Raw genomic sequence first — 20,676 nt, forward strand, 5'->3', positions numbered from 1 at the left:
TAGTTTCAGAGTCTTCTCGGGTTACAGTTTTCTTGACGCAACCAAAAGGTCTCCCTCTTGCGGTCCGGAATGTTGATCGAAGAAAGTGGAATGCGCGTCACCGGGCATGGGAACTCACGTCTCGCACATTCCATTGACATCAGAGTTGGTACTGCACCCGTCAGAGTCCTGTGTGAAATGAATTGGGCTTTGTTTCTAGGATTTCGGTGGCGAGCTAAGCTCGAGATTGGCAACGCTTTCACCACGACAGGCAAATTCTGTAACACATCATTCTTTTTTAACTTCTTAGACCATCAGTTACGACGCTGAAGCTAAGGAGCCATTGAAACGATCAAATCGACCGACAAGCCTTTTATCTATAAAAAGGCTCATCCTCCCTGGTTCAATCTGACCAAGTACACTTCTACCAACGATCAAACGTCTAGGTCAAGTCCAACTTGGCCAAATTTTCATCTGAACAACCTATTTATACAATCTTCTATCATGCGTCTCGGATTTATTTGTGCCCTGTTCATGGGATCCGCTATTGCTATTCCTCATGGCGGTGCCCAGGAAGTACGTCTCATCTGTCCCAACTATTTACGATTGACTTACTGACTTTAGCTCTTACAGCACCAAAAGGTATGAATATGATAATGGTCATATGCCAATTCCATCTAGTCTAACCCTTTTTTCAGGGTATGCAACAGCCTACGTCTTCATCCGCATCCATGTCCATGTCGGTGCCAATGAAAAGGGCGTCATCTACCACTCATACCACTCCTACCACTCCTACTGCTTCAATGGAAGCCCAGAAACGAATGCTTCCGTATGAATATGAACTTCTTTAAATAATCTGGAAGGAGACCACAAACTCACAGAATTTACAACAGGTTTTGATGGCGGGATGCACGCCGTGGAAAGCTGAAGGCTCGAAAAAATTTGAGCTGCTCACTGTCACTTCAATGAATTATGGGAAATATGCGGTTATGCTTATGTATTTAGCTGGGGCTAGAGAGGTCTCATCGAGACTCGTTCATTCCTTATTTATCACCATCTCTGAACTACGAGCATGCGTCAGCTGCCTCCTTTCTAAGGTACATGATCCAATTAAGCACAAACAAGTTGCTAGGTAATGCGATATAGATATGCTCAACAGGCCCGTGTTGGCTAATTTTATTCCACTTCCCGCCTATACCTCTTCAAAGTACTTTGCTCGAGAAAATTTATCAGTAGCTTGAGCTTGTTCTTCGAGAGCTTGTACAATTGTAAGCCGAGTATGGGGTACCCAACGATGCCCTGGCTGGTTATATCCACTCAAGAGATAATTAATAAGAATGGTAAGAAATACATCACGTCCATCTGGTCAACCAACCAATAGGCAACTGCTTTGACTAGCCCATAAATACAGGGTCTAAGTTACATCATGTTCTTTGAATGTTGATCCCGCGCATGAAAATTAAAAATAGTACCTGAGTTGGAGAAGGCTGGGAAATAACTCAATTCGCAAATCTATGTTTCATTCAACGAATTATCGGCCAGCTTTATGCCAAGATAAGGCCTATCCACTAGTCGGATCTTTGGGGTAGTGGTGATCACAGACACATAGTGCTTGGCATGATCTTCTGGTTGGTCGTGTCGACCGGCTCACTGAAACGAATTTATATTATGTCATGGGGCAACGACGATCATTTTCTGTAGAGAGTATTGCTAGGTGACTGAAAATTCATACCTTGCATGGAAACCTGTAGGCACGCGACATATTTCCCCCAATGATCTAACGAGGCAGCCGTTTAAAGTTTGAAGTTATTTTTGAAAGTTCTGATGCGTAGTCTGGAAAGCTGATGCCTTGGATGATCAACGGTCATGCTCCAAAAATATGATTGTAGATAGCCAAGGAGCTCTAACAGCAATGACTTATAAACACTCCTCTACACCGAGAAATTCACTATCCGAAGAAACCAAAGCTTAAACGTGCTCCATTGATCACAATGCGTTCTTTCTTGATCTTCTCTCTGCTAGGCCTTGCTGCGTCTGTCGTGGCTCAAGATGTGGATTCAACTGATATCCCATCTCAGTGCAAGGACATTTGCGCCCCTGTTGTCAGCCTCACTTCCACTTGCGACAAGAAGAATAATAACGACGATGCGGCTGAGATTAAATGTGTCTGCAATGACCCCCGCGCATCGAAGAACATTCCAGACTGTGCTGCTTGTCTGGACAAGTACAGTAAAGACGGCAAGGACAACGGTATGTTGCCCTAGTGAGATGAAATTGCAGATGTCCTAATTCATATAGACGCAAATGATATTGTCCGCCAGTGCTCCTTTACCTCGACCATGTATGATGCTACTGCCACCTCTGCCTCCGCAACATCCAACTCCTCTGCCAGCATGACTTCTCCCAGCTTGGCTTCGGGCAGTGGAAATATGTCAGTCACCTCTATGAGAGGAACTGCGTCTGCTACAGGCAGTTCTACTAGCTCGAATGCTGAGTCGTCGCCTTCAACAAGCTCAGCTGGCAAGTCAATTGAGCTAGCAAGTGGACTGTTTGGAACAGCTCTTCTTAGCCTCATGGCTTTCGTTGCACTTTGAGGTCTCCCATCAAGCCAAGATTAAGATCCCATCCTGGATCTTCGAACTCGAAAAGGAAAAAGCGGCTTTGATCATTGTTTCGGCTGAGGAGACATGCACCTCAATTTACGAACTACTCGCGTTTCAATCTTGAGAAGTGGGTACTGTTGCGGAAGTTATTCAGGAACTTGGTTTAGATACCAAAAAAACATTCGTTAGCAGAAGTCATCATCATTCAGTTGCAAAAGGTTCTTCATTTCGTAGATGATGCCCTTGAAAATGAGCCCCCCATCAAATAGTCACTTTCTACTACCAATATCTCTAAGGAAAGGGTGAGAGTTGTCGCATTAGCAGCTCACCTGGCATCGGTCAGTGTTATATTATAGACATTCTGCTACAATAACGGCGGCTTGGCGAGATCAATCTTGATCATTGGTATCTTTGCAAGTATCTATCTTCTAGACGGAAAAACCGTTAGGAAAGTACCTCGCACTGAGAGTGAAAGCGATATGCGACCAATAATTCGTGAGGCCAGGATATATGACACTATGGGCGTTCATCCACAAATTGCCGAGTCACATCCAGAGGCAGTGACGATGTCCATTTTGTTGATATTAAATTATATCAACACAGTGACCTTGCTAGTTATTGCCGGAAGAATTTCATTACTTCTGAACTCCAGTCTAAATGGTTCTAGAAGATTGATCTAATATTACTCGAAATAGCACTACTTTGTACTTAGTGATGTTGTAGTCCGAAAGGAAACTGTCGCGTGTAATAGTCGTGCCTATAAAATGCAGAATCATAGCCAAATCTGAGTCGGCATCAGTCAATCTATCGGCCGAAATATCCGAAAATCACATACTACAAGGATCCCATCGCAATCAACAAAGCTTCAGAGTATAATCACCAGCTATAAAGTTCCCGTGGCGTTGTTCAATCCTCGATAGCTCGGAACCCCATTTCCGCTATGAATAGAAACAAAGTAGGGCTAGGATCAACAGGTCAGACTATTCGGAAGCTCGGGATATATGTACAACGATCCACTGTATTCGGGCGAGAGCCAAACCCGGGGTAGAAGGGGTCCCCAGATTCCAAGCAAATCAGAGCTCACTACGATGCATCGCTTGTGTGCTAAGCTGTGAACAGTAACTCGGCGATCGCTTTTTCCTAAACGGGACGGAGCCGAGCCGACGAAGTTCGACAGCCGGCGCCGAAGTCGGCCCCGTACAGGAGCCGGAGTTATCAGATTCATTTATATCTACAATTGGTATTTCTTTGCTCGTATTTCTTTGATATCGACTTCCAATTATCTCGAAAAATAATTTAAAAAATGGCAGCCAAAACCCTCCCCGACCCTTCGCTGTGTGTCACCGCAACGGACTTTGAGAAGGTCGCAAAGGATGTTCTCTCAGAGAAGTCATGGGTGTATGTATCGAGCTCGGCAGCATCAGGTCTGTCAATGAAAGCCAACATTGATGACTGGTCTCTGATCAATTTCCGGCCTCGCATTTTGAGGAGCGTGGACAAGATGGACACCAGAAAGTCCATTCTCGGTTCGACCTCGCAATTCCCTTTCTTCGTCTCAGCTATGGGTACCCTGGGTAGTTCCCATCCAGGGGCTGAGCCTTTGCTCGTCCGGGGTGCTACTCGCAAAGGCCTGAACACCATGATCAGCACGGCGTCGACAAAAACATTGGAAGAGATCATGGATGCACACATCGACGAACAACGGCTTCTCAAAAACCAAAGTCCCTCTAAGCTTTCATTCCAACTTTATGTCCCTGTTGATCGCTCAAAGGCCAAGTCCCTCATTCAGAGAGTCAAGAAGGCCGGGTTCCAGAGCCTCTGGGTCACCGTGGACACTTCAACGCTGGGTAAGCGAACGGCAGACCGCTATCTTCAGGCACAAGAGAATCTTGCAGGTCCCAAAGAGACTGTCCTGAAAGCTGGTACCGGGGAAGTCAATAGTGAGAACAGTTACGCGCCTGCATTCGGCGGCCGACAAGTCCCCGGTTCAGTGGATGCTGGTCTTACTTGGGAGGACTTGGACTGGATCTCAAAGGAATGGAATGGACCACTTGTTCTCAAGGGAATCCAGAGCGTCGAAGATGTCAAAATGGCTGTTGAACTTGGTGTGCAGGGTATTCTGTTGAGCAACCACGGAGGTAGACAAATCCATTCCGCCCCGAGCTCGTTGATGACACTCCTGGAGATTCGTACATACTATCCGGAAGCATTTGACAAGCTCGAGGTATTTGTTGATGGTGGTCTCCGCGATGGAGCAGATGTCCTCAAGGCGTTATGTCTTGGAGCAACTGCTGTAGGAGTTGGTCGGCCATATTACTATGCCCTCGCGGCATATGGTGCTGAAGGAGTGGAAAGATGCACAGATAGTGAGTCATGTCTTGATTCAAGAGACTATATCAGAAGCTAACAGCATCGCAGTTCTCGCCGAGGAAGTTGAAATCACAATGAAGATGCTGGGGGTTTCATCCCTCGACCAACTTCGGCCCGAGATGATCAACACCAGTCGACTGGAAAATGAGATGTGGCGGCCAGCATTTGGAAGATCGAAACTGTGAAGAAAGTATAAATGATACATGAGACATTATAGAGCCTATTTATATTTACCTATATATTTTAGACAACTTATACAATGACAATTCCGCTTAAGTCATTCATGGAGCCTTCAGAGAACCCCAGCCACCACCACCGGCAGTCTTGATGACAATCCGGTCGTGGGTCTTCATAGAGACAGTGTTTTTGCCGCCGATGTTGATGTGACGCTCTTCACCAGTTTCTTCGTCACGAGTGATCCACTGGTTCAATCCTGGCTGCGCATCCTGACCACCCTCCAATCCGTACGGTCGATGCACGCGTCGCTCCGACAAGATCGAACATTTCATTGGCGATAAGAATTCAATCTCGCGGACCACTCCCTCACCACCAGGGTTCTTGCCTTGCCCACCGGATCCCTCACGGAGTGTGAACTGACGGAGCATAGTCGGGTAACGCTTCTCTAGAATTTCAGGATCGGTAATCCGTGTGTTGGTCATATGCACTTGCACACCAGACTCGCCCTTCCAGGTTGGGCCCGCACCACTTCCGCCGGCGATTGTCTCGTAGTATCCAAATCCAGGAGTAATCAGAGCACCAGTAGATGGATCAACCTTGGGATCTGTACCAAAGGTGAGGTTGTTGCAACAGCCCTGGGAGGCAGCACACGCCTGGAATGCCTTGAAAACCACGTCAGTGATGCGCTGTGAAGTAACGACGTTACCGCCCACGACGGCTGCAGTCTTGGTTGGCGACAAGATGCTCGGTGATGGTACACGGATGTCAATTGGGGCCAGGCATCCTTGGTTTAGCGGAACATCTGCATTGATCATGCAGCGTAGGCAGTAGATGATAGCTGAGTGAGTGATAGCAATCGGAGCGTTCCAGCTTCCGTACACCTCGGGGCCTGTGCCTTCAAAATCGAAGACAGCAGATCCATCGGTACCGTCGATGGTGATCTTTAAGCAGATCGGAGTACCGTCATCCATGTAGTCGACCGATTCCAATGGCTGACCATCAAACTTCTGATATAATTCTTTGAGAAGATTGCGGACGGCGGTCTCCGCTGTGGCTTGAATGGCATACATGTACTTTTGCACTGTTTGGGTTCCATACTCGTTGAACAGAGTCTGGATCAAGCTGATTCCGCGAGCGTTAGCAGCAATCTGAGCCTTGAGATCAGACATATTATCGCTGATGCATCGTGCTCCAGAACAGCCAGGGTATTGTGAAGGCTTCGTGACCAGCAGTTCCACTAGACGCGCCTCGTCCAGGATGCCATCACTGACGATCTTATCTCCTTCGATAGCAGCACCTTCTTGCCAAAGCTCCGTAGATTTCGGAGGCATAGAGCCAGGTAAAATGCCACCGATATCAGCATGGTGGCCACGAGATGCCACGTAAAACATAATCTCGGAACCTCCAGGCCGATCAAAGACAGGCGTAATAACCTAAATAATGATCAGCACCAAATAAAGCTACCCACGGTCGGATAATGACTTACTGTAATATCGGGGAGATGGGTGCCTCCGCAGCTAGGGTGGTTGGCCACCAACACATCACCATCCTTCAGGTTACCCAGCCACTTCTGGTGCTGGTATCGCACGGCAAATTGCATCGATCCCAGATGAACCGGAACATGCGGTGCATTGGCCACCAAGCCTCCATCAGGTGAGAACAGGGCGCAAGAGAAGTCCAACCGTTCTTTGATATTGGTTGAAACGGAAGTCTTCTGCAGGGTACGACCCATCTGCTCGGCAATAGACATGAATCGATGACCAAAAATGCTAAGTCTGATAGGGTCAATATCTGCTGAGAGAGACCTTCCTGCGGGAGACGCAGTTGGCTCGTCTTTGAGATCGATGACTATGCAGGTATCGAGGAGGTTTGCCACTGCGTTAGGAGCCACGACAATTGTTTGAGTCTGATCGATGATGACCGCCGGGCCGGAAATGCGAGAATGCTTCTCCAGCTCGCCCAGCAGATACACCGGTGTGTCAATGCGGCTTGAATGGCCGTCAAAATAAGCTGAGCTGGTATTTGCTGGAGCTGTGGTGACGTCTCGCATATTGGCATTCTTTAGCTGAACCAAAGGACTCTGCTCCGTTCGCACCTTAGACGAAGCAATGCTGCGCACGCGAATGTCATCCACGAGAACTGGTCGCTCGGAGTTGAAGTTAAATTCACGACGGTGGCGCACGCGGAATTCTTCCAAGAAGTCTGATGAGCTCTCGGGCTTCAAGATCATGAGACTAGTATCGGAACCTTCGTAGCGCATATTGAGGTATTGTTCGTGGCGAACTTGAGCGGCGGTAAAGCCTTGGGTTTCCATCTCTTTTGTTCCGGCTGCTGCCATCTCATCAAAGCGTTGAAGAAGAGCAGAATGGGAGGATGAGTAGGTGGATGATACTGGTTCCTGTGCCTCCTTCACAACCTCTGCTAAAGCAAGGCCGTATGCTGACAGCACTGAGGAATATTTGTGAATAATGATTCGTGAAATACCGAGTGAGTCAGCCACTGAGCATGCATGCTGGCCACCAGCACCTCCAAAGCATGCCAGATGGTGAGATGCAGTCTCGAAACCTCGTGCCTCTGTAAGATTACGGATTGGCCGGGCCATGGACTCATCTGCGACCTTCAGGAAACCAAGTGCAACTTCCTCTGAAGTGTATTCTTGCTGACCCTGCTCTCGGCGCTCAGTATTGATCTTTTGCGTCAAATCATTGAAAAGTTGTGCTGTGGTCTCGGTGTCCAGGGGTTGGTCCTCGTTGGGACCAAAGATGTGTGGGAAATACTCGGGCAGCAGGCGACCTAAGAACAAGTTGGCATCTGTAACTGTCAGAGGGCCACCCTTGCGGTAGCAAGCCGGGCCAGGATGAGCACTGGCAGATTCAGGTCCGACATAGAATAAGCCGTTGCGCCAGTTGAGAATAGATCCACCACCGGCGGCGACAGTGTTGATATCCAGCTGGGGTGACTGAATCAAAACACCTGCGACTTTAGAGCCAAAAACATGCTCCAAGTGACCGTCAAAGCGAGATACATCAGTAGATGTACCTCCCATGTCAAAGCCAATAACAGGAGTCTGTTCTGTGGGATCCCAGCTGGTGGCTGCGAAGCCAACAACGCCAGCCGCAGGGCCAGACAGAATTGCTTTCAGTCCGCTGAATTTGCGAAAATCGACTAGTCCACCATCGGACTGCATGAACTCAAATCGGCAGTCATGCTGACTCTCCAGGCCGCCTTCAAAGCTAGCAGAGATGGAGTCGATGTAGGTCTTGATAACAGGAGTGAGGTAGGCATCGGCGGCGGCTGACATGCCACGAGGCACAATTTTGATCATAGGCTGAAGCTTTGAGGAAAGCGTAACCGAGAATCCCATCTGCTGAGCCAGTTCGCCAATTTGACGCTCATGTTCAGGATAAGCGAAAGAATGTAATAACGCTACCGAAAGTGACTGGTAGCCTTGCTCCTTTAGTCGCTGGAGCTCTGACTTCACTTGAACAAGGTCCAGCTCTTGAACAATCCGGAATTTCTCGCCAGTTATGCCCTCAACGATGCGACAATCGGCAAAACAATTTTCGTCGGCAGAAGGATGGCAAGGGAGTACGCGTTCATTGACTTCGACCACGCCTTCTGGTAGCACTCCCGGGCGGGCCATCGACAAATCAAAAATGGCTGGCCGAGACTGGTCACCGATCTTCAGTAGATCTCGGAAACCCTTTGTGGTGAAAAGCACTGAGCGAGCGCCTTTGCGCTCGAGTAAGGCATTAGTTGCAACGGTTGTGCCCATTCGTAGACACTCAATGCGATCAAGCTTCAATGGCTGGCCTCGAGGATATGATTCTCCAGTGGCCAACTCTAGGACCTGGCGGATGCCTTCAGTGGGAGCATCCTGATAGTGGGAAGGGTCGACAGAGAGAAGCTTCAAGATGATGTCTGGACGACTGGGGGCTTCTGTGGAATCATCTACTGCCTCTTAGCTTTCATCCATAAGATCAATGATATCCCGATCCACTTACTCTTCTCATCTGGCCGCCCTATGCTAGCCCAGATATCAGTGAAAGTACCACCGCGGTCAATAGCGATAGTGATCTTCCCCGAGTCAGACATCGGGACTGGCATGATTGTGATGGTTTAGAAAAGAAAAGTGAGAGTACGAAAATGCAAAGAAGCGAACCCCTTCATTTATGTCAAAGAGAGCGATCCGATATCCCACGCTCATCTCCATTGATCGTCGTTACTGTTGTACTGGCGGTCACGTGTCGGGCCGATGGAGACCCGCGTCGGGATGATCGGCCCGATGATAAGGCGCGGGGTAGGGGATGGGAGGAGTGAGAGATGTAGAGATGTAGAGATAATAGTGAATAAAGTGAATAGTGAGGAGAAAAGGGGTAAGTTAGTAGTGGGAATTAGGATTGGTTTGATATTCGTGGACCGTGCTGGGGATTCTACGCACATGTATGAAATCTGCGGCCTCAGGCCCTATTTCATATAGATCGAGCTACAGAGTAAAAACATAATTACGATATACATGTATTCCTATCGCTTTAGTGTATTCTCAATCCAGTCGGTATCCATATCAATATCAATCTGGTCCAAGGCCCCTTCCCAGAGTGCCGGATCATCGTTCAGGTCGAACTGAAAGGCAATATCTCGGAATGAGGGGAGTTCGTTCTGTGGCCACCCAGGAGCAAGCACTTGTGAGGCTCCTAGTTGAGATGCCATATCTTCTTTCTCCTCTGTGAGGCTTGTGCCGTGCTCAGTTGTCGGCGTTAATGGGACCTTCAGGCCTGCCGAGCTCGCGCGATCGGTGTCATTTGCAGCAGACCTAGTCACAATGGCAGCCCGGAGTTCCAGCAATAGTGAATGGCGTGAGCCCAGATAGGTGTTTCCACGATCAGCCATTCCCCGAAGAAGGTTCAGTGCAGTCTCCATGGCTCGTGCACTGGTTTCATTCGGCGGGAATGCAGCATTCACCATGACAAGCAGCAGTGCAGCGGAGAAGATATACTCGCCATCAAGGTAACCATACGTAGCTAATTGATTGTTATCAGATAATTGCACAGACCAAGACATAGGCTTTTAGTGATCACTTACCAATGAGATTGTGTTTTGCAGCTGCATCCATTATTAAGGTGGTTGCTCGCGCAGCTGTGATGCAGCTATCAATAACAGCAACGGTGTTTGGGGCGAGCCCTTCCTTCCAATCTTCTGTGGCGGACCCAAGGGCTTCTGCATCAAGTCGTCGTTGAATGACATAAAATACCAACGGACGTGCAGTCATGTTCACACATGAGTAAAAGTGTAAGTTGATCGAGACTGACTCCCGATTGATATGAGTGTCAAGTGTGGAGAAATCAATACGCAGACGATCAGGGACCTGGCGTAGCCATCCAGAAAGATCATTTGTTATACTTTGAACAGAAGCAATGAGGTTGGATCCAGATCCGGGCTTCTTTCGATAAATTTCTGGCAAAGTCCCTAGGTCAGCGTTGGCATGCCATGAGGTGCATGTGCAGTCTTACCTTCGCCAATCCGTCCCAAGATACGGGAGAGCTTTGTATAATGAGTGAGGACAGTTGATGGCCATGGATCGAAGGTTGTTCCATCCTAGAAAGAGAATCAGACCACATCATATAGACATGCCAAGATAACATACCACTGCTGCGGGCCAGGTTATACCGATGTCTTCATCATGGATGGTGATAGGATTCCCAGACTTGACCGAAAGTATCCTGTTGATGAATATAAGCGGCAGTTCCAGATAAAACGAAAATCGGCGGCAATTACCGGTCCAAGCTATAGACAGACCACCAAGCCCGACGTCGACGGTTGCGGTCTGCCTCACTTATTGTTGGGTCTGAAACCTCTTGATGAAGACCTAAAGAGATAGCCATGCGTAAGGCCAGTCCGATCTGACATCGTTAGCAACGTTGCAGAAGAAAATTAGAAGATCTGCATACGTAAAGGAAAGCAGCATCACGTCGGTTAAGGTTTTGCATGTAGTATGCTACATAGCATAACACCTCAACAAAGAAAATCGAGCCCTCTTCGTGGATATCAGGTAAGAATCGTAGCGCGTGCTTAAAATACTTGAATCCCGGTGGGCCGTCATCGCCCGCCCACTGATTTACAGAATACATCAAGCCAAACGCAATGACGAGTAGAGTCTGGCAATACACCAAACTCGATTCTCGATGCGAAAGGTCGAGTGGTTGATGGTAGACCAGGTCGAGCCTTTCTTCAAATTCTGCAGGGTGGATCAGTGAGAAGATAGTTCCGATATAGGCATATTGCACCCAGAATAATCGCTTGGCGAACTCAAAAGGGGGTAATTGAGGAAGCGTAGCACCGACTGGCCGTCTTAGTGACGAAGGGTCATCATAAAGTGGGCGCACATCCCATGCAAGATTGGTGGACCCGGGATTGAGTCGTTTGGCGAGATGAGTGGTGGACGAAGCACCCACGAAATCTCGAGGAAAGTTAGTGAGACAATATATTCTCCCCATTGAGATGAATACGTACGATGCTCTCCGGACCGGTTAAGGAACAAGTTGTCTGTTCCTTTGTACCACCAATCGTCCCGTTCTGGGGGGGCCTCGCTGTCAGAATAGCGAGTAGATGTTGATGGTTCACTGGAAATTATAGACTGGCTGCCTTCTACACTGAGATTAAAATATGTTGTATCGTGTGTGGTGGACAACATACCTGGAGCTTGTGATTGTAGTTGACGATAGTAGCTGCACATCGTCAGTGTCGACCATTAACAACTGGTATTTCGCCAACCTTTCAGTGATGGAGACACGCTTTTCTGCTTCTGAATACACGCATGTCTTGCCCACCTCCACACATGCAGCACAAGGATGTGGCGGGTTGCCGGCACAGCGCGTTTTTCGACCCCGGCATCGGTTACATCTGTACCTCTCTCAGCACACGATCAGAGATCCCACACACATCCCACATACGCTACCATGGACCTCCTAGATCGGTCTTCCGACCGGCGCGACACGCCTGCATTGCCAAGTACCATATTTGACGATGCTAAGGGTAGAAGGTGAAGTTGAGGGGGGTTCTCCACTTCTTATCTCTCTCGGGCCGAACACGAGAAGGCTTCATTTCTGAGGGTTTACATCTACCTAAGTAACTATACACACTTGTACTTGAGCCGAAAATGACATGATCAAAATATAGCCACGCCATTTGGAGGACTGGCAACTCCGCCAGGAACCTAAAAATGATTAGTTATGAAGTCACAAGGGGGCGGGCTGGTCTATACCTTTAATGGCACACTACTAAAGAAAAATGTCCAGCGGTCTCTCTTGCGACACTCCTGGCTCAGTCGCTCCAGGTCGAAAAGCTCTCCGATCGGAATTCCCCAGCCAGCCAACAACCACTCGTGAAGGAAAAAGTCTGAGTTTTGGCATGGATATGCTTCAAAACTCGGCATATCTCCCACGACAGCAGCGAAGCTTTGATCCCAGATCCAGCGCAGCATGGATTCGGATGACTCTACGCCAATGACTGGAGGCGCGGTATAATCCGCTAGTTGCTGGCATTCGGCGGGGGACAGCCTCTCGTACGCTCGAGTCCAGCCAGTGCGGATGAACAAGATATCCCCAGGTCGGAATGTGGTCTTCTGGCTAGTAGCCACATCTTGAAGAACTGAAACGGGGATCGACTGGGTTTCAAAGCATTTTACATCGTGTCCCTTGGCTTCTGCCCAGCCGGCATAGTCCAAAAGAACCCCCCGTCCAACAATACCCCCATTCTCAGCCCATACTAGGAACGATGTCAGTACAGAGAATGCTATGGGCTGGATGGAAATTACCATGAATGCCATTACGGGTCGAGTTCTGGATATCCTCCTGTGTGCACCCATTGTAGTAAGTTCCTTGTTTCGATCCATAGTGTCGAAAGCCATCCCATTGAGAGCTACTCTGTGTGTTGAAGACTAGTATATCATCATTGACAGCCCGGGGAGCCTTATTCTTCAGAACGTGTTCAAAGGCAGATCGTCCAAAGCAAGGGGTGGCCATGCTATTGAGAGCCCAGTCGGTTGAGACGCGCACACCTTCGACAATCTCACGGGCAGCCGCAGCAGTATTCTCAGGTGTCAGAAGATTGAGCATGCCCAGCTGATCATGATCCCCAAACATACCCCAAGCGTTACCGACCGGTCCATCTTCGCGCAAGGGTAAGGTATCAAATGCGGGTTTTGGGACTGACATACTGGTCCATATACAGAATGGATGGGCAGAAAAACGACTTGTTTGTAAATTAGGACTTGTAAGATGCGATAATTTATACTCACATCCATGCTCATATCCTTTTACCCCGCATGTGGCATCGGCATATTGTAACTGTTATACCTCGGGCCTCAGCATTGGAAATGACACATTATACTTGCCTAGAGAGTCGACAAAGGTTGAGAATTTAGATCATTGTTTTGTAATTTCAGGTCAGATATTACTACGTTTACTATAAAGGGTTTATTATGAATGCTGCCGGTATAGATTCACCACTATAGGAACCCTCGCAAGGAAGTCCGATGTGGTCTTGACCTCGGATCACAGCCGAAAGGCAAGTGGTTATAGTGACAACAAATGTTTTAACACTATTGGACAGACCGTTTTTTAGACCGTTTTTTAGACCCCCTATCGCAAACCAAAGAGTAAGTCTATATCACCTTACTTTCTAAATGTTTTTGCTTTAGTAAGTGCTTTTTTTAGAAGACAGAATTTAACCTAATCCATAACAGTTAAGTGTTTTATTAGGAAACCAGTCTAGGGGTGTTGAAAAATCGAATTTTTAACCAGCAGAATCTGAGTAATCAAACAGGTGTCAAAACAATTGCTACGTCACTATGTACTCTTAGATATATATTCGCCTTATACGTATATAACGCTTAAACCTAGGCATTGTTTTACGTTGCACACCATATAAGCCAATTGCAATTGTTCATAAAGGTGCCCTAAAAATAACACCCACATAAATGTAGCAATTGGATTACATATACAATATTTGACGAGAACTATCAAGTGTGGATGTCTAAAAACGGTCTAAAAAACGGTCTAAAAATCGGTCTGTCCAATAGTGTTAAAACATTGGCTGTGTCACTGTACTAAAAAAAGACACCGTGAAATACACATACTACGCCTTCCCTAATTAGGCTTAGACGGTTGGAGAGGGGGTCCGAATATCAACAAGAGGGCCCATTTCCAAGGATTGCATTACTAGGTTCCCGCACGTTATGATCCCAGAACAAAAGTATTCCCAGAAGACCGGAAGTTCAACAACAGATGCCCGTATATGACGCATCTTTAGTCCCTACTCCAGCCCGGGTCACCTCCTTTGTCCCGGATCTGTTTGCCCCGCCACATCAAGACACCCACAGTGAAAGGGAAGAAGAACACAGTCAAGGCAGCAAAGAGACCAAATGGAGAGGCGGTTCCGAGGTTTGCAATCATCGGCTGCAAAAAGAACGGGCTTGTATAGGAGAACAAGTTGCGGATGAGGTTGAAGACCAAGTTCGCCTCGGCGCCCTGGCGAGGGTAACACTCTAGGATGTAGGTTTGACTAGCGAAACACTCCTTGTCAGCCTATTTCGTTGCCAGGGTGTAGTAAAGACAGGGCTGCATACATAACCGTGGTGGCAACCTCGATGCCGAAGATGTAAACGGCCTGCCCGATCAGAGGAGTGATCCAAGTCTTTCCAAACTGGATCGACGTGCCGAACATGATCAGGCCGGCCGGCACGGCAATAACCGCCGGCCAGATCGCCTTCAGGCGGTACTCAGGGCGCCACTCGCGACCCTGCTTCATGGCCCGCTTAGCGATGAGATCCAGCGAGGGTCCCGCATACACCTCGCCGAGCAGGGCGCCGATGAGTCCCGAGAAGCCGGACAGCCCGATGCCGAGCACGGAGAAATTGTACTGGGCCTCGAAGATGAGCGGGATCTCGGCCGTGATGCCCACGTGCATCATGTAGGCGATGCCGAACCAGAAGGCCGACAGCATCACCGCGGGGTACTTGAAGAGGACAAAAGGGCGCGTCGCGATGAAGAGAAAGCTGTGCTGCTTCTCCTCTGAGCGCTTGGGGATGTGGATCCCGTAGCGGTCCCAGAACGTGGACTTGCCCGGCGTGGATGTGGAGATGGTTGCAGGATGCGCGCGTGTCTCTCGGACGTAGATGGTCTCCGGGAGGAAGAATATCTGCATGATGAAGCCGGCGCCCATGAAAATCAGTGGGATCCACTGGGAGGCCGGCCAGCCCAGCTTGTCGTTCTCTATAATGGGTCCGCCGATGCTGTCAGGAGGGTCCAGTCAGCTGTTGCTTCTGCAGAGGTATAAGAGCATGTATTTTCGATACATACATTGTCCCCAAGAATGGCGAGACCACAATGGCCAAGGTCGACACACCAATCTTCCTGCCCTTCTCGTGGCAGAAGAACTACGGCATGGCATGGTCAGCTCTTTCCATATGCTCATCAGAGTAGCAGTGATATCATGGTGCAAGGGGATAATTACAATGTCCCCGATACTCGCCGGCCCCAGTGTCCAGAACGCCGAACCACCGGCACCGAGGATGACGCGGCCAACCATGCACGACGCATATGTCTTGGACGTCGTAACAACGACAGCCCCAACGACGGCAATGATATTGCTCATGAGAAGCACCGGGCGACGGCCTATAAAGTGGCTCAGCGGGCTCCAGAGCCAGGGCGCCACGGCGTAGAGAGCGACGGGGGTGTTGCCCAGGTAAACGGCCGTAGACTTGGAGACGTGCAGGGACCGGGCCAGAGGCACTGTCCCCGTGACCAGCGTGGTCACGGCCACGTAACAGACGAGGGCCAGGTACGAGATGGTGAACATGGCGGCGTGCTTGCGGAACCAGGACCAGTTGAGCGGGTCGTTGGGGTCATCAGATGGTTGCGGCATCAGGACGACGCCGTCGCGCATCTTGAGGTTGGGCTCAACGGAGACGGCATCCTCGCAATCTGAGAGATTCTTCTCTGGGTCCTCCACCATGTCGCTGTCTGTATCTGATGGGGTCAGCATAACTTTGTCCGCACACGCCGGCGAGGGTAAGTGCTAGACACTCCTGAGGCCTTTTTCGTCTAGGACTGCGGGTGAACTCACGCGGGATAGCTTCTTTTCTCGTGCTCATGGTGAGACGTTGTTCTTCCGGATGTTCTTAACGGGAGTCCACAGGCATCAACTTGGGAAATTTCCCCAGATGCAAGAAACGTGTCCAATTATAACCCCCAGCACTTTTTTTCGTGAGTGGAGTTCGGACGCCCCAGTGGCATATTCTCACTGAATACATGGAAGACCAAAGCTATCAGCCAATTGACCAGGGAGTCGCTATGGGGACCCCAGAATCTGTGAAGTTGTTTGTGTCGGATAGTTGTCCGAATGGGTCCCACCCTCACCCCGGATTTAACGCGGCGAAGATGGGATCTCCCAGTTACTTCCCTGAAAATGGCCGGGGAAACCCCAGGAATATCGGATGGTTGGCTCCGATCGGATCGAAGTCGTCGGCAAAATACAAAGCAACAGCCCGGAGATCCGTCTAGTCCCGAGCATTGCAGAATGTTGATTTCGCCGCCAAGGGCTAGAATGGAGAGAGGACGCAGAGAGATATGAAGTGAGTTTATTAAGATCACATCTTGCTTGCAGGCCGTTACTTTCTCCCTCGACGGAATCTTACCAAATTGTCTTTCTCTGCTTTCTTACCCCCTTTTTCCTTCTGCCCTTCCCCCACGCCATCATGGGCTCGCTATCTGTACCAGAGACGTCTCTTGCGGCGATCCAAGATAAGGAGACCAAGGCCATCTCCGTCGCCAAACGGCCAACTCCAGTCCCCATTGGCACTCAAGTACTCGTCAGGCTACACTACTCCGGTGTCTGCGCCACAGATCTCCATCTGGCCCGCGGCAGCGTCCCCTATCTGCAGCCCAAGGTTACAGTAGGTGGCCATGAGGGCACGGGGGTGATCGCCAGCCTCGGCCCCGACGTGGACGCGGTGGAGTGGCACGTCGGTGACCGGGTAGCGGTGCGGTGGGTGCACATCGTCTGCGGGAAGTGCGAGGTGTGCACGACCGGCTATGAGAACCTTTGCCCAAGCCGGAAGCTCGCGGGCAAGGACGTCGAGGGCACCTTTGCCGAGTACGCCATCGCGGACAGCGCGTACATGGTCCGCCTGCCGGCCGGGGTGAGCGACGCCGATGCCGCTCCGATACTGTGCGCGGGTGTCACCGTCTACAAGGCGCTCAAGATCGCCAACCTCCGGGCGGGCTCCTGGGTCGCTGTGGCGGGGGCCGGTGGCGGCTTGGGTCATCTAGCTATTCAATATGCACGTGCCATGGGGCTCAAGGTCGTGGCCTTGGATGCTAGGAAACGGGATCTCTGTCTGAGCCTGGGCGCGGAATTGTACATCGACGTGCTCGAGACGGATGACTGCGTGGCCCAGGTGATCAAGGTCACGGATGGGGGAGCTCATGGCGCACTCATCTGTGCCTCGTCCGGCCAGGCGTATGCCGATGCCGTCAAATTCCTGAGACGGACCGGCACCTTGGTGTGTATCGGCCTCCCCCCGAAGCCGACACCGCTCCCCCTGGGTCCCGCGGACTTCGTCGCCCGTGGTATCAAGGTCATGGGCACATCCACGGGTGACCGCCAGGACACAGCGGAGGCCCTCGCCTTTGTCGCCAAGGGCCAGGTAAAACCACAGCTAAATGAGAGGAGGCTGGAGGATATTGACGAGATCTTAAAAGAGATCGAGAATGGGACTATGCAGGGTAAAGCGGTAATCAAAATAGCCTGATTTTACCGCCCCGAGGCACGTTAGAAGGTAGCGTTGGTTCGTGAAGGCCCACGTCAATCTAAGACCTCACTGCTCCACGCCTGCCCAACGCCACCCACCGTCCTTGATCAATCCACATTTAGCTTCCCCGGATGATACAGTAAATATTGTAGTGTTTCTTTTGTTATTGAACAACTTGAGATGGACGCTCTTCTGGCAAAAGAACAACATTGCGGAAAATGTCTGCCTAGCGTACGCGGCCGGATGATACCGCTTTTTAGACCCCCTATCGTAAACTGAAAAGTCTATATCATCTTACTATCTAAACTTTTTTTGCTTTAGCGAGTGCTTCTTATAGAAGATAAGATTCAACTGTCACGGCGTGGCGTCTAGGATGCGCACGCGTACAATTGTGCGTACTAAGTAGTATATATATCGGTCCTAGGCATGTCAGCCGTCAGGCTGACATAGTGATCTTTTTGGCCTAGTTGGTATACGTGTATTGACCTCGGTGCAAGTCTTCACACACCCTACGAGGCCTATTGTCTTCCTCTACGCCCTTTTGTTCATTTTTACTAAGAAAATACACAATGAAATACACATACTAAGCCTATTAGGCTTAGGCAGGTGGAGAGGGGGTCCGAACATCAACAAGAGGGGTCCTTTTAACATTGCCCTTGGAAATAGCCCCCGAAGACCGGTCTGAAGTCTGTAACTCCGTGCATATTGTACTTCCCACACAGGGGATCTTGCTCCTGAAACGTCTTGCGACAAGTTCTGTTGTAAAGCGAGTCTGTTCTGTTCCATAGATGATGATAGTTCCATGTAGATGAATCTGGACAAGAAATGTTGATTTTCAACCACTTTATACCGACATCTCCCAGACGAGTGGCTATCTAGAACGCATATTTCATCCCCGGCCTCACTAAGCTCACGATCTGCCTCTCCGTAAACTCCTCGATGCCCGCCACACCGCCGAACCGACCATAGCCGCTCGCGCCGCCGACGCCCCCGTTGGGCAGCGGCGCCTCGATGTACACGGTTGGCCCGTTGACGTGGCAGCTCCCCGTCCGGATCCGCTTGGCCGCGTCCATGGCGCGCAGGACGTCACGCGAGAAGACGCTGGCACACAGCGAGAACTCGCTGTCGTTGGCCTGCGCGACGGCCTCGTAGTCTGTGTCGAACTCGGACACGAAGAGCACGGGGCCGAACGTCTCCCGGTGGAAGAGGTCCATATCCCGCGTGACGCCTGTGAGGATGTGAGGGGCCAGGATCGTTCGGCACGGTCCGTGAAGAGCCAGGTCGCCCGCCAGGAGCGTGGCACCCGCGTCGACAGCACCCTGGATCAGGCCGAGCACGCGCTCGGCAGAGGCGGCAGTGAAAAGGCCCGAAAGCTGCACGTCCGGATCCTCCAGGTGGTTCCCTACCCGCAGGCTCTCCGCCCGTTTCACCAACAGGGCCTTGAAGTCCGCTGCCAGGGAGCGATGCACGATCGCACGCTCCGTGGACATACATATCTGCCCGCTGTTGGACATCGCGCCATATACCACTGCCTCCACGGCGGCCTCCACATCGGCATCCTCTAGGACCACGACGGGTGCCTTGCCGCCCAGCTCCAGCACACACGGCTTCAGACATGATGCCGACAGCCCGGCGATGATGCGGCCAACGCGGTCGCTGCCCGTGAAGTTTGCGCGGCTCACCTTCGGGTTCCGGATTGCAAACTCGATCGCCCGCGGCGTGTCGGCGGCGCTGGTGGGCAGGAACTGCAGGCACCCCGCCGGCAGTCCAGCCTCGGTCAGAGCACGCACGACGAGGTGCTGCGACTTGGGGCTGAACTCAGACGGCCTCAGCACCACGCTGTTCCCGCAGATCAGCGGGCAGCAGACCGCCCTGGCCGTCAGCGTGACAGGCATGTTCCAGGGGCTGATGGCCAGGACCACGCCGACGGGCTCACGGCTCACCAGAATCGTGGTGCCGGGCCGGTCCGCGGGGACGATCTCTCCTTTGATGTGCGTCGCCAGGGCGGCGGTCTCGCGGAAGACGCCGGCTGTGGACAGTATGTTGGCCCTGACCCATCCCCTGGTGGCCGAGACCTCGGCTGAAAGGATGGCCGGCGCGTCCTTGTCGATGTACGTCTCCATGATGTCGGCGGCCTTGAGAAGGATCAACCGCCGGGACGAGGGGCCGAGGCGGGCCCACGAAGGTTGGGCTGCATGTGCTTCCTCGATGGCGCGGGCGAAGTCATCCAGAGAGGCTGAGACGCACTCGTATATGGTCTCGCCTGTCATGGGGTTCTTCACGGGGAAGGTCCCTTTGTTCTGGCTGTTCTGGTATTTTCCTGAGATAAATAACTGTTGCGGAGCTGCCAGTGAAGTACCAGACTTGCTGACATGGACGCCGTTGGGTTGAGACATTGTGAATGATCAATTTGTGCCCGCAATCAGTAATTGCGTAGCGAGCAGGATGGGTTTGAAAGCTTTAAAGTTCTGTCCTTTCAGAACATGTAGTCCTGGGGAATGGCGCAGAGGGCGCTGTAAAAAAGAATGCGGCTTCCGGCCCGCTACAGCACCGTATCGGCTAGCTGATCGAGTCCGACTTGAATGAGGTGCATGCTGACGGACTTACCTCCGGGTGTTAGAAAATGTCGATTGACATTCCCTGTGATGCACATCTAATGTGGGGACGTCAGGAGTAATCGGTGGTTTGAATTTGCGGCATAGTCATCCCGACGGATGCTTGGTCCCGAACAATGTG

At 50.7% G+C, this 20,676-nt stretch overlaps 9 protein-coding genes across 9 annotated transcripts; 4 read left to right on the top strand and 5 right to left on the bottom strand.

The window, feature by feature from the left end:
• Positions 1-483: 483 nt before the first annotated feature.
• Positions 484-830, top strand: PENARI_c021G11413 (uncharacterized protein; the record flags this gene model as incomplete). Its single annotated transcript, XM_022635280.1, has 3 exons — positions 484-555; positions 613-621; positions 678-830. The coding sequence occupies 3 exons, from the start codon at positions 484-486 to the stop codon at positions 828-830; spliced, it is 234 nt and encodes a 77-aa protein (XP_022484989.1).
• Positions 831-1,970: 1,140 nt separating this feature from the next.
• PENARI_c021G03789 (uncharacterized protein) lies at positions 1,971-2,573 on the top strand (the record flags this gene model as incomplete). Its single annotated transcript, XM_022635182.1, has 2 exons — positions 1,971-2,229; positions 2,278-2,573. 2 exons carry the CDS (start codon positions 1,971-1,973, stop codon positions 2,571-2,573), a joined length of 555 nt encoding a protein of 184 aa, XP_022484880.1.
• Positions 2,574-3,885: 1,312 nt separating this feature from the next.
• On the top strand, positions 3,886-5,137 carry PENARI_c021G09600 (uncharacterized protein; the record flags this gene model as incomplete). Its single annotated transcript, XM_022635255.1, has 2 exons — positions 3,886-4,948; positions 5,001-5,137. The coding sequence occupies 2 exons, from the start codon at positions 3,886-3,888 to the stop codon at positions 5,135-5,137; spliced, it is 1,200 nt and encodes a 399-aa protein (XP_022484928.1).
• Positions 5,138-5,233: 96 nt separating this feature from the next.
• On the bottom strand, positions 5,234-9,224 carry PENARI_c021G04252 (5-oxoprolinase; the record flags this gene model as incomplete). Its single annotated transcript, XM_022635185.1, has 3 exons — positions 5,234-6,562; positions 6,616-9,080; positions 9,134-9,224. 3 exons carry the CDS (start codon positions 9,222-9,224, stop codon positions 5,234-5,236), a joined length of 3,885 nt encoding a protein of 1,294 aa, XP_022484906.1.
• Positions 9,225-9,653: 429 nt separating this feature from the next.
• Positions 9,654-11,878, bottom strand: PENARI_c021G01814 (transcription factor domain-containing protein; the record flags this gene model as incomplete). The annotated part of the gene is made up of 8 exons (XM_022635162.1): positions 9,654-10,150; positions 10,212-10,595; positions 10,640-10,724; positions 10,774-10,849; positions 10,905-11,029; positions 11,078-11,586; positions 11,640-11,749; positions 11,823-11,878. 8 exons carry the CDS (start codon positions 11,876-11,878, stop codon positions 9,654-9,656), a joined length of 1,842 nt encoding a protein of 613 aa, XP_022484986.1.
• Positions 11,879-12,294: 416 nt separating this feature from the next.
• Positions 12,295-13,342, bottom strand: PENARI_c021G03766 (uncharacterized protein; the record flags this gene model as incomplete). Its single annotated transcript, XM_022635181.1, has 3 exons — positions 12,295-12,342; positions 12,391-12,893; positions 12,943-13,342. The coding sequence occupies 3 exons, from the start codon at positions 13,340-13,342 to the stop codon at positions 12,295-12,297; spliced, it is 951 nt and encodes a 316-aa protein (XP_022484861.1).
• A 1,092-nt stretch (positions 13,343-14,434) lies between these two features.
• Positions 14,435-16,281, bottom strand: PENARI_c021G10568 (uncharacterized protein; the record flags this gene model as incomplete). Its single annotated transcript, XM_022635266.1, has 5 exons — positions 14,435-14,690; positions 14,755-15,420; positions 15,488-15,564; positions 15,642-16,150; positions 16,254-16,281. 5 exons carry the CDS (start codon positions 16,279-16,281, stop codon positions 14,435-14,437), a joined length of 1,536 nt encoding a protein of 511 aa, XP_022484845.1.
• Positions 16,282-16,884: 603 nt separating this feature from the next.
• Positions 16,885-17,940, top strand: PENARI_c021G02879 (zinc-dependent alcohol dehydrogenase; the record flags this gene model as incomplete). The annotated part of the gene is made up of 1 exon (XM_022635174.1): positions 16,885-17,940. One exon carries the CDS (start codon positions 16,885-16,887, stop codon positions 17,938-17,940), a length of 1,056 nt encoding a protein of 351 aa, XP_022484843.1.
• An 875-nt stretch (positions 17,941-18,815) lies between these two features.
• PENARI_c021G05539 (uncharacterized protein) lies at positions 18,816-20,336 on the bottom strand (the record flags this gene model as incomplete). Its single annotated transcript, XM_022635208.1, has 1 exon — positions 18,816-20,336. One exon carries the CDS (start codon positions 20,334-20,336, stop codon positions 18,816-18,818), a length of 1,521 nt encoding a protein of 506 aa, XP_022484990.1.
• Positions 20,337-20,676: the final 340 nt, after the last annotated feature.

Source organism: Penicillium arizonense (genome assembly GCF_001773325.1).
Source record: "Penicillium arizonense strain CBS 141311 chromosome Unknown PENARI_contig021, whole genome shotgun sequence".
Lineage (NCBI taxonomy): Eukaryota > Fungi > Ascomycota > Eurotiomycetes > Eurotiales > Aspergillaceae > Penicillium > Penicillium arizonense.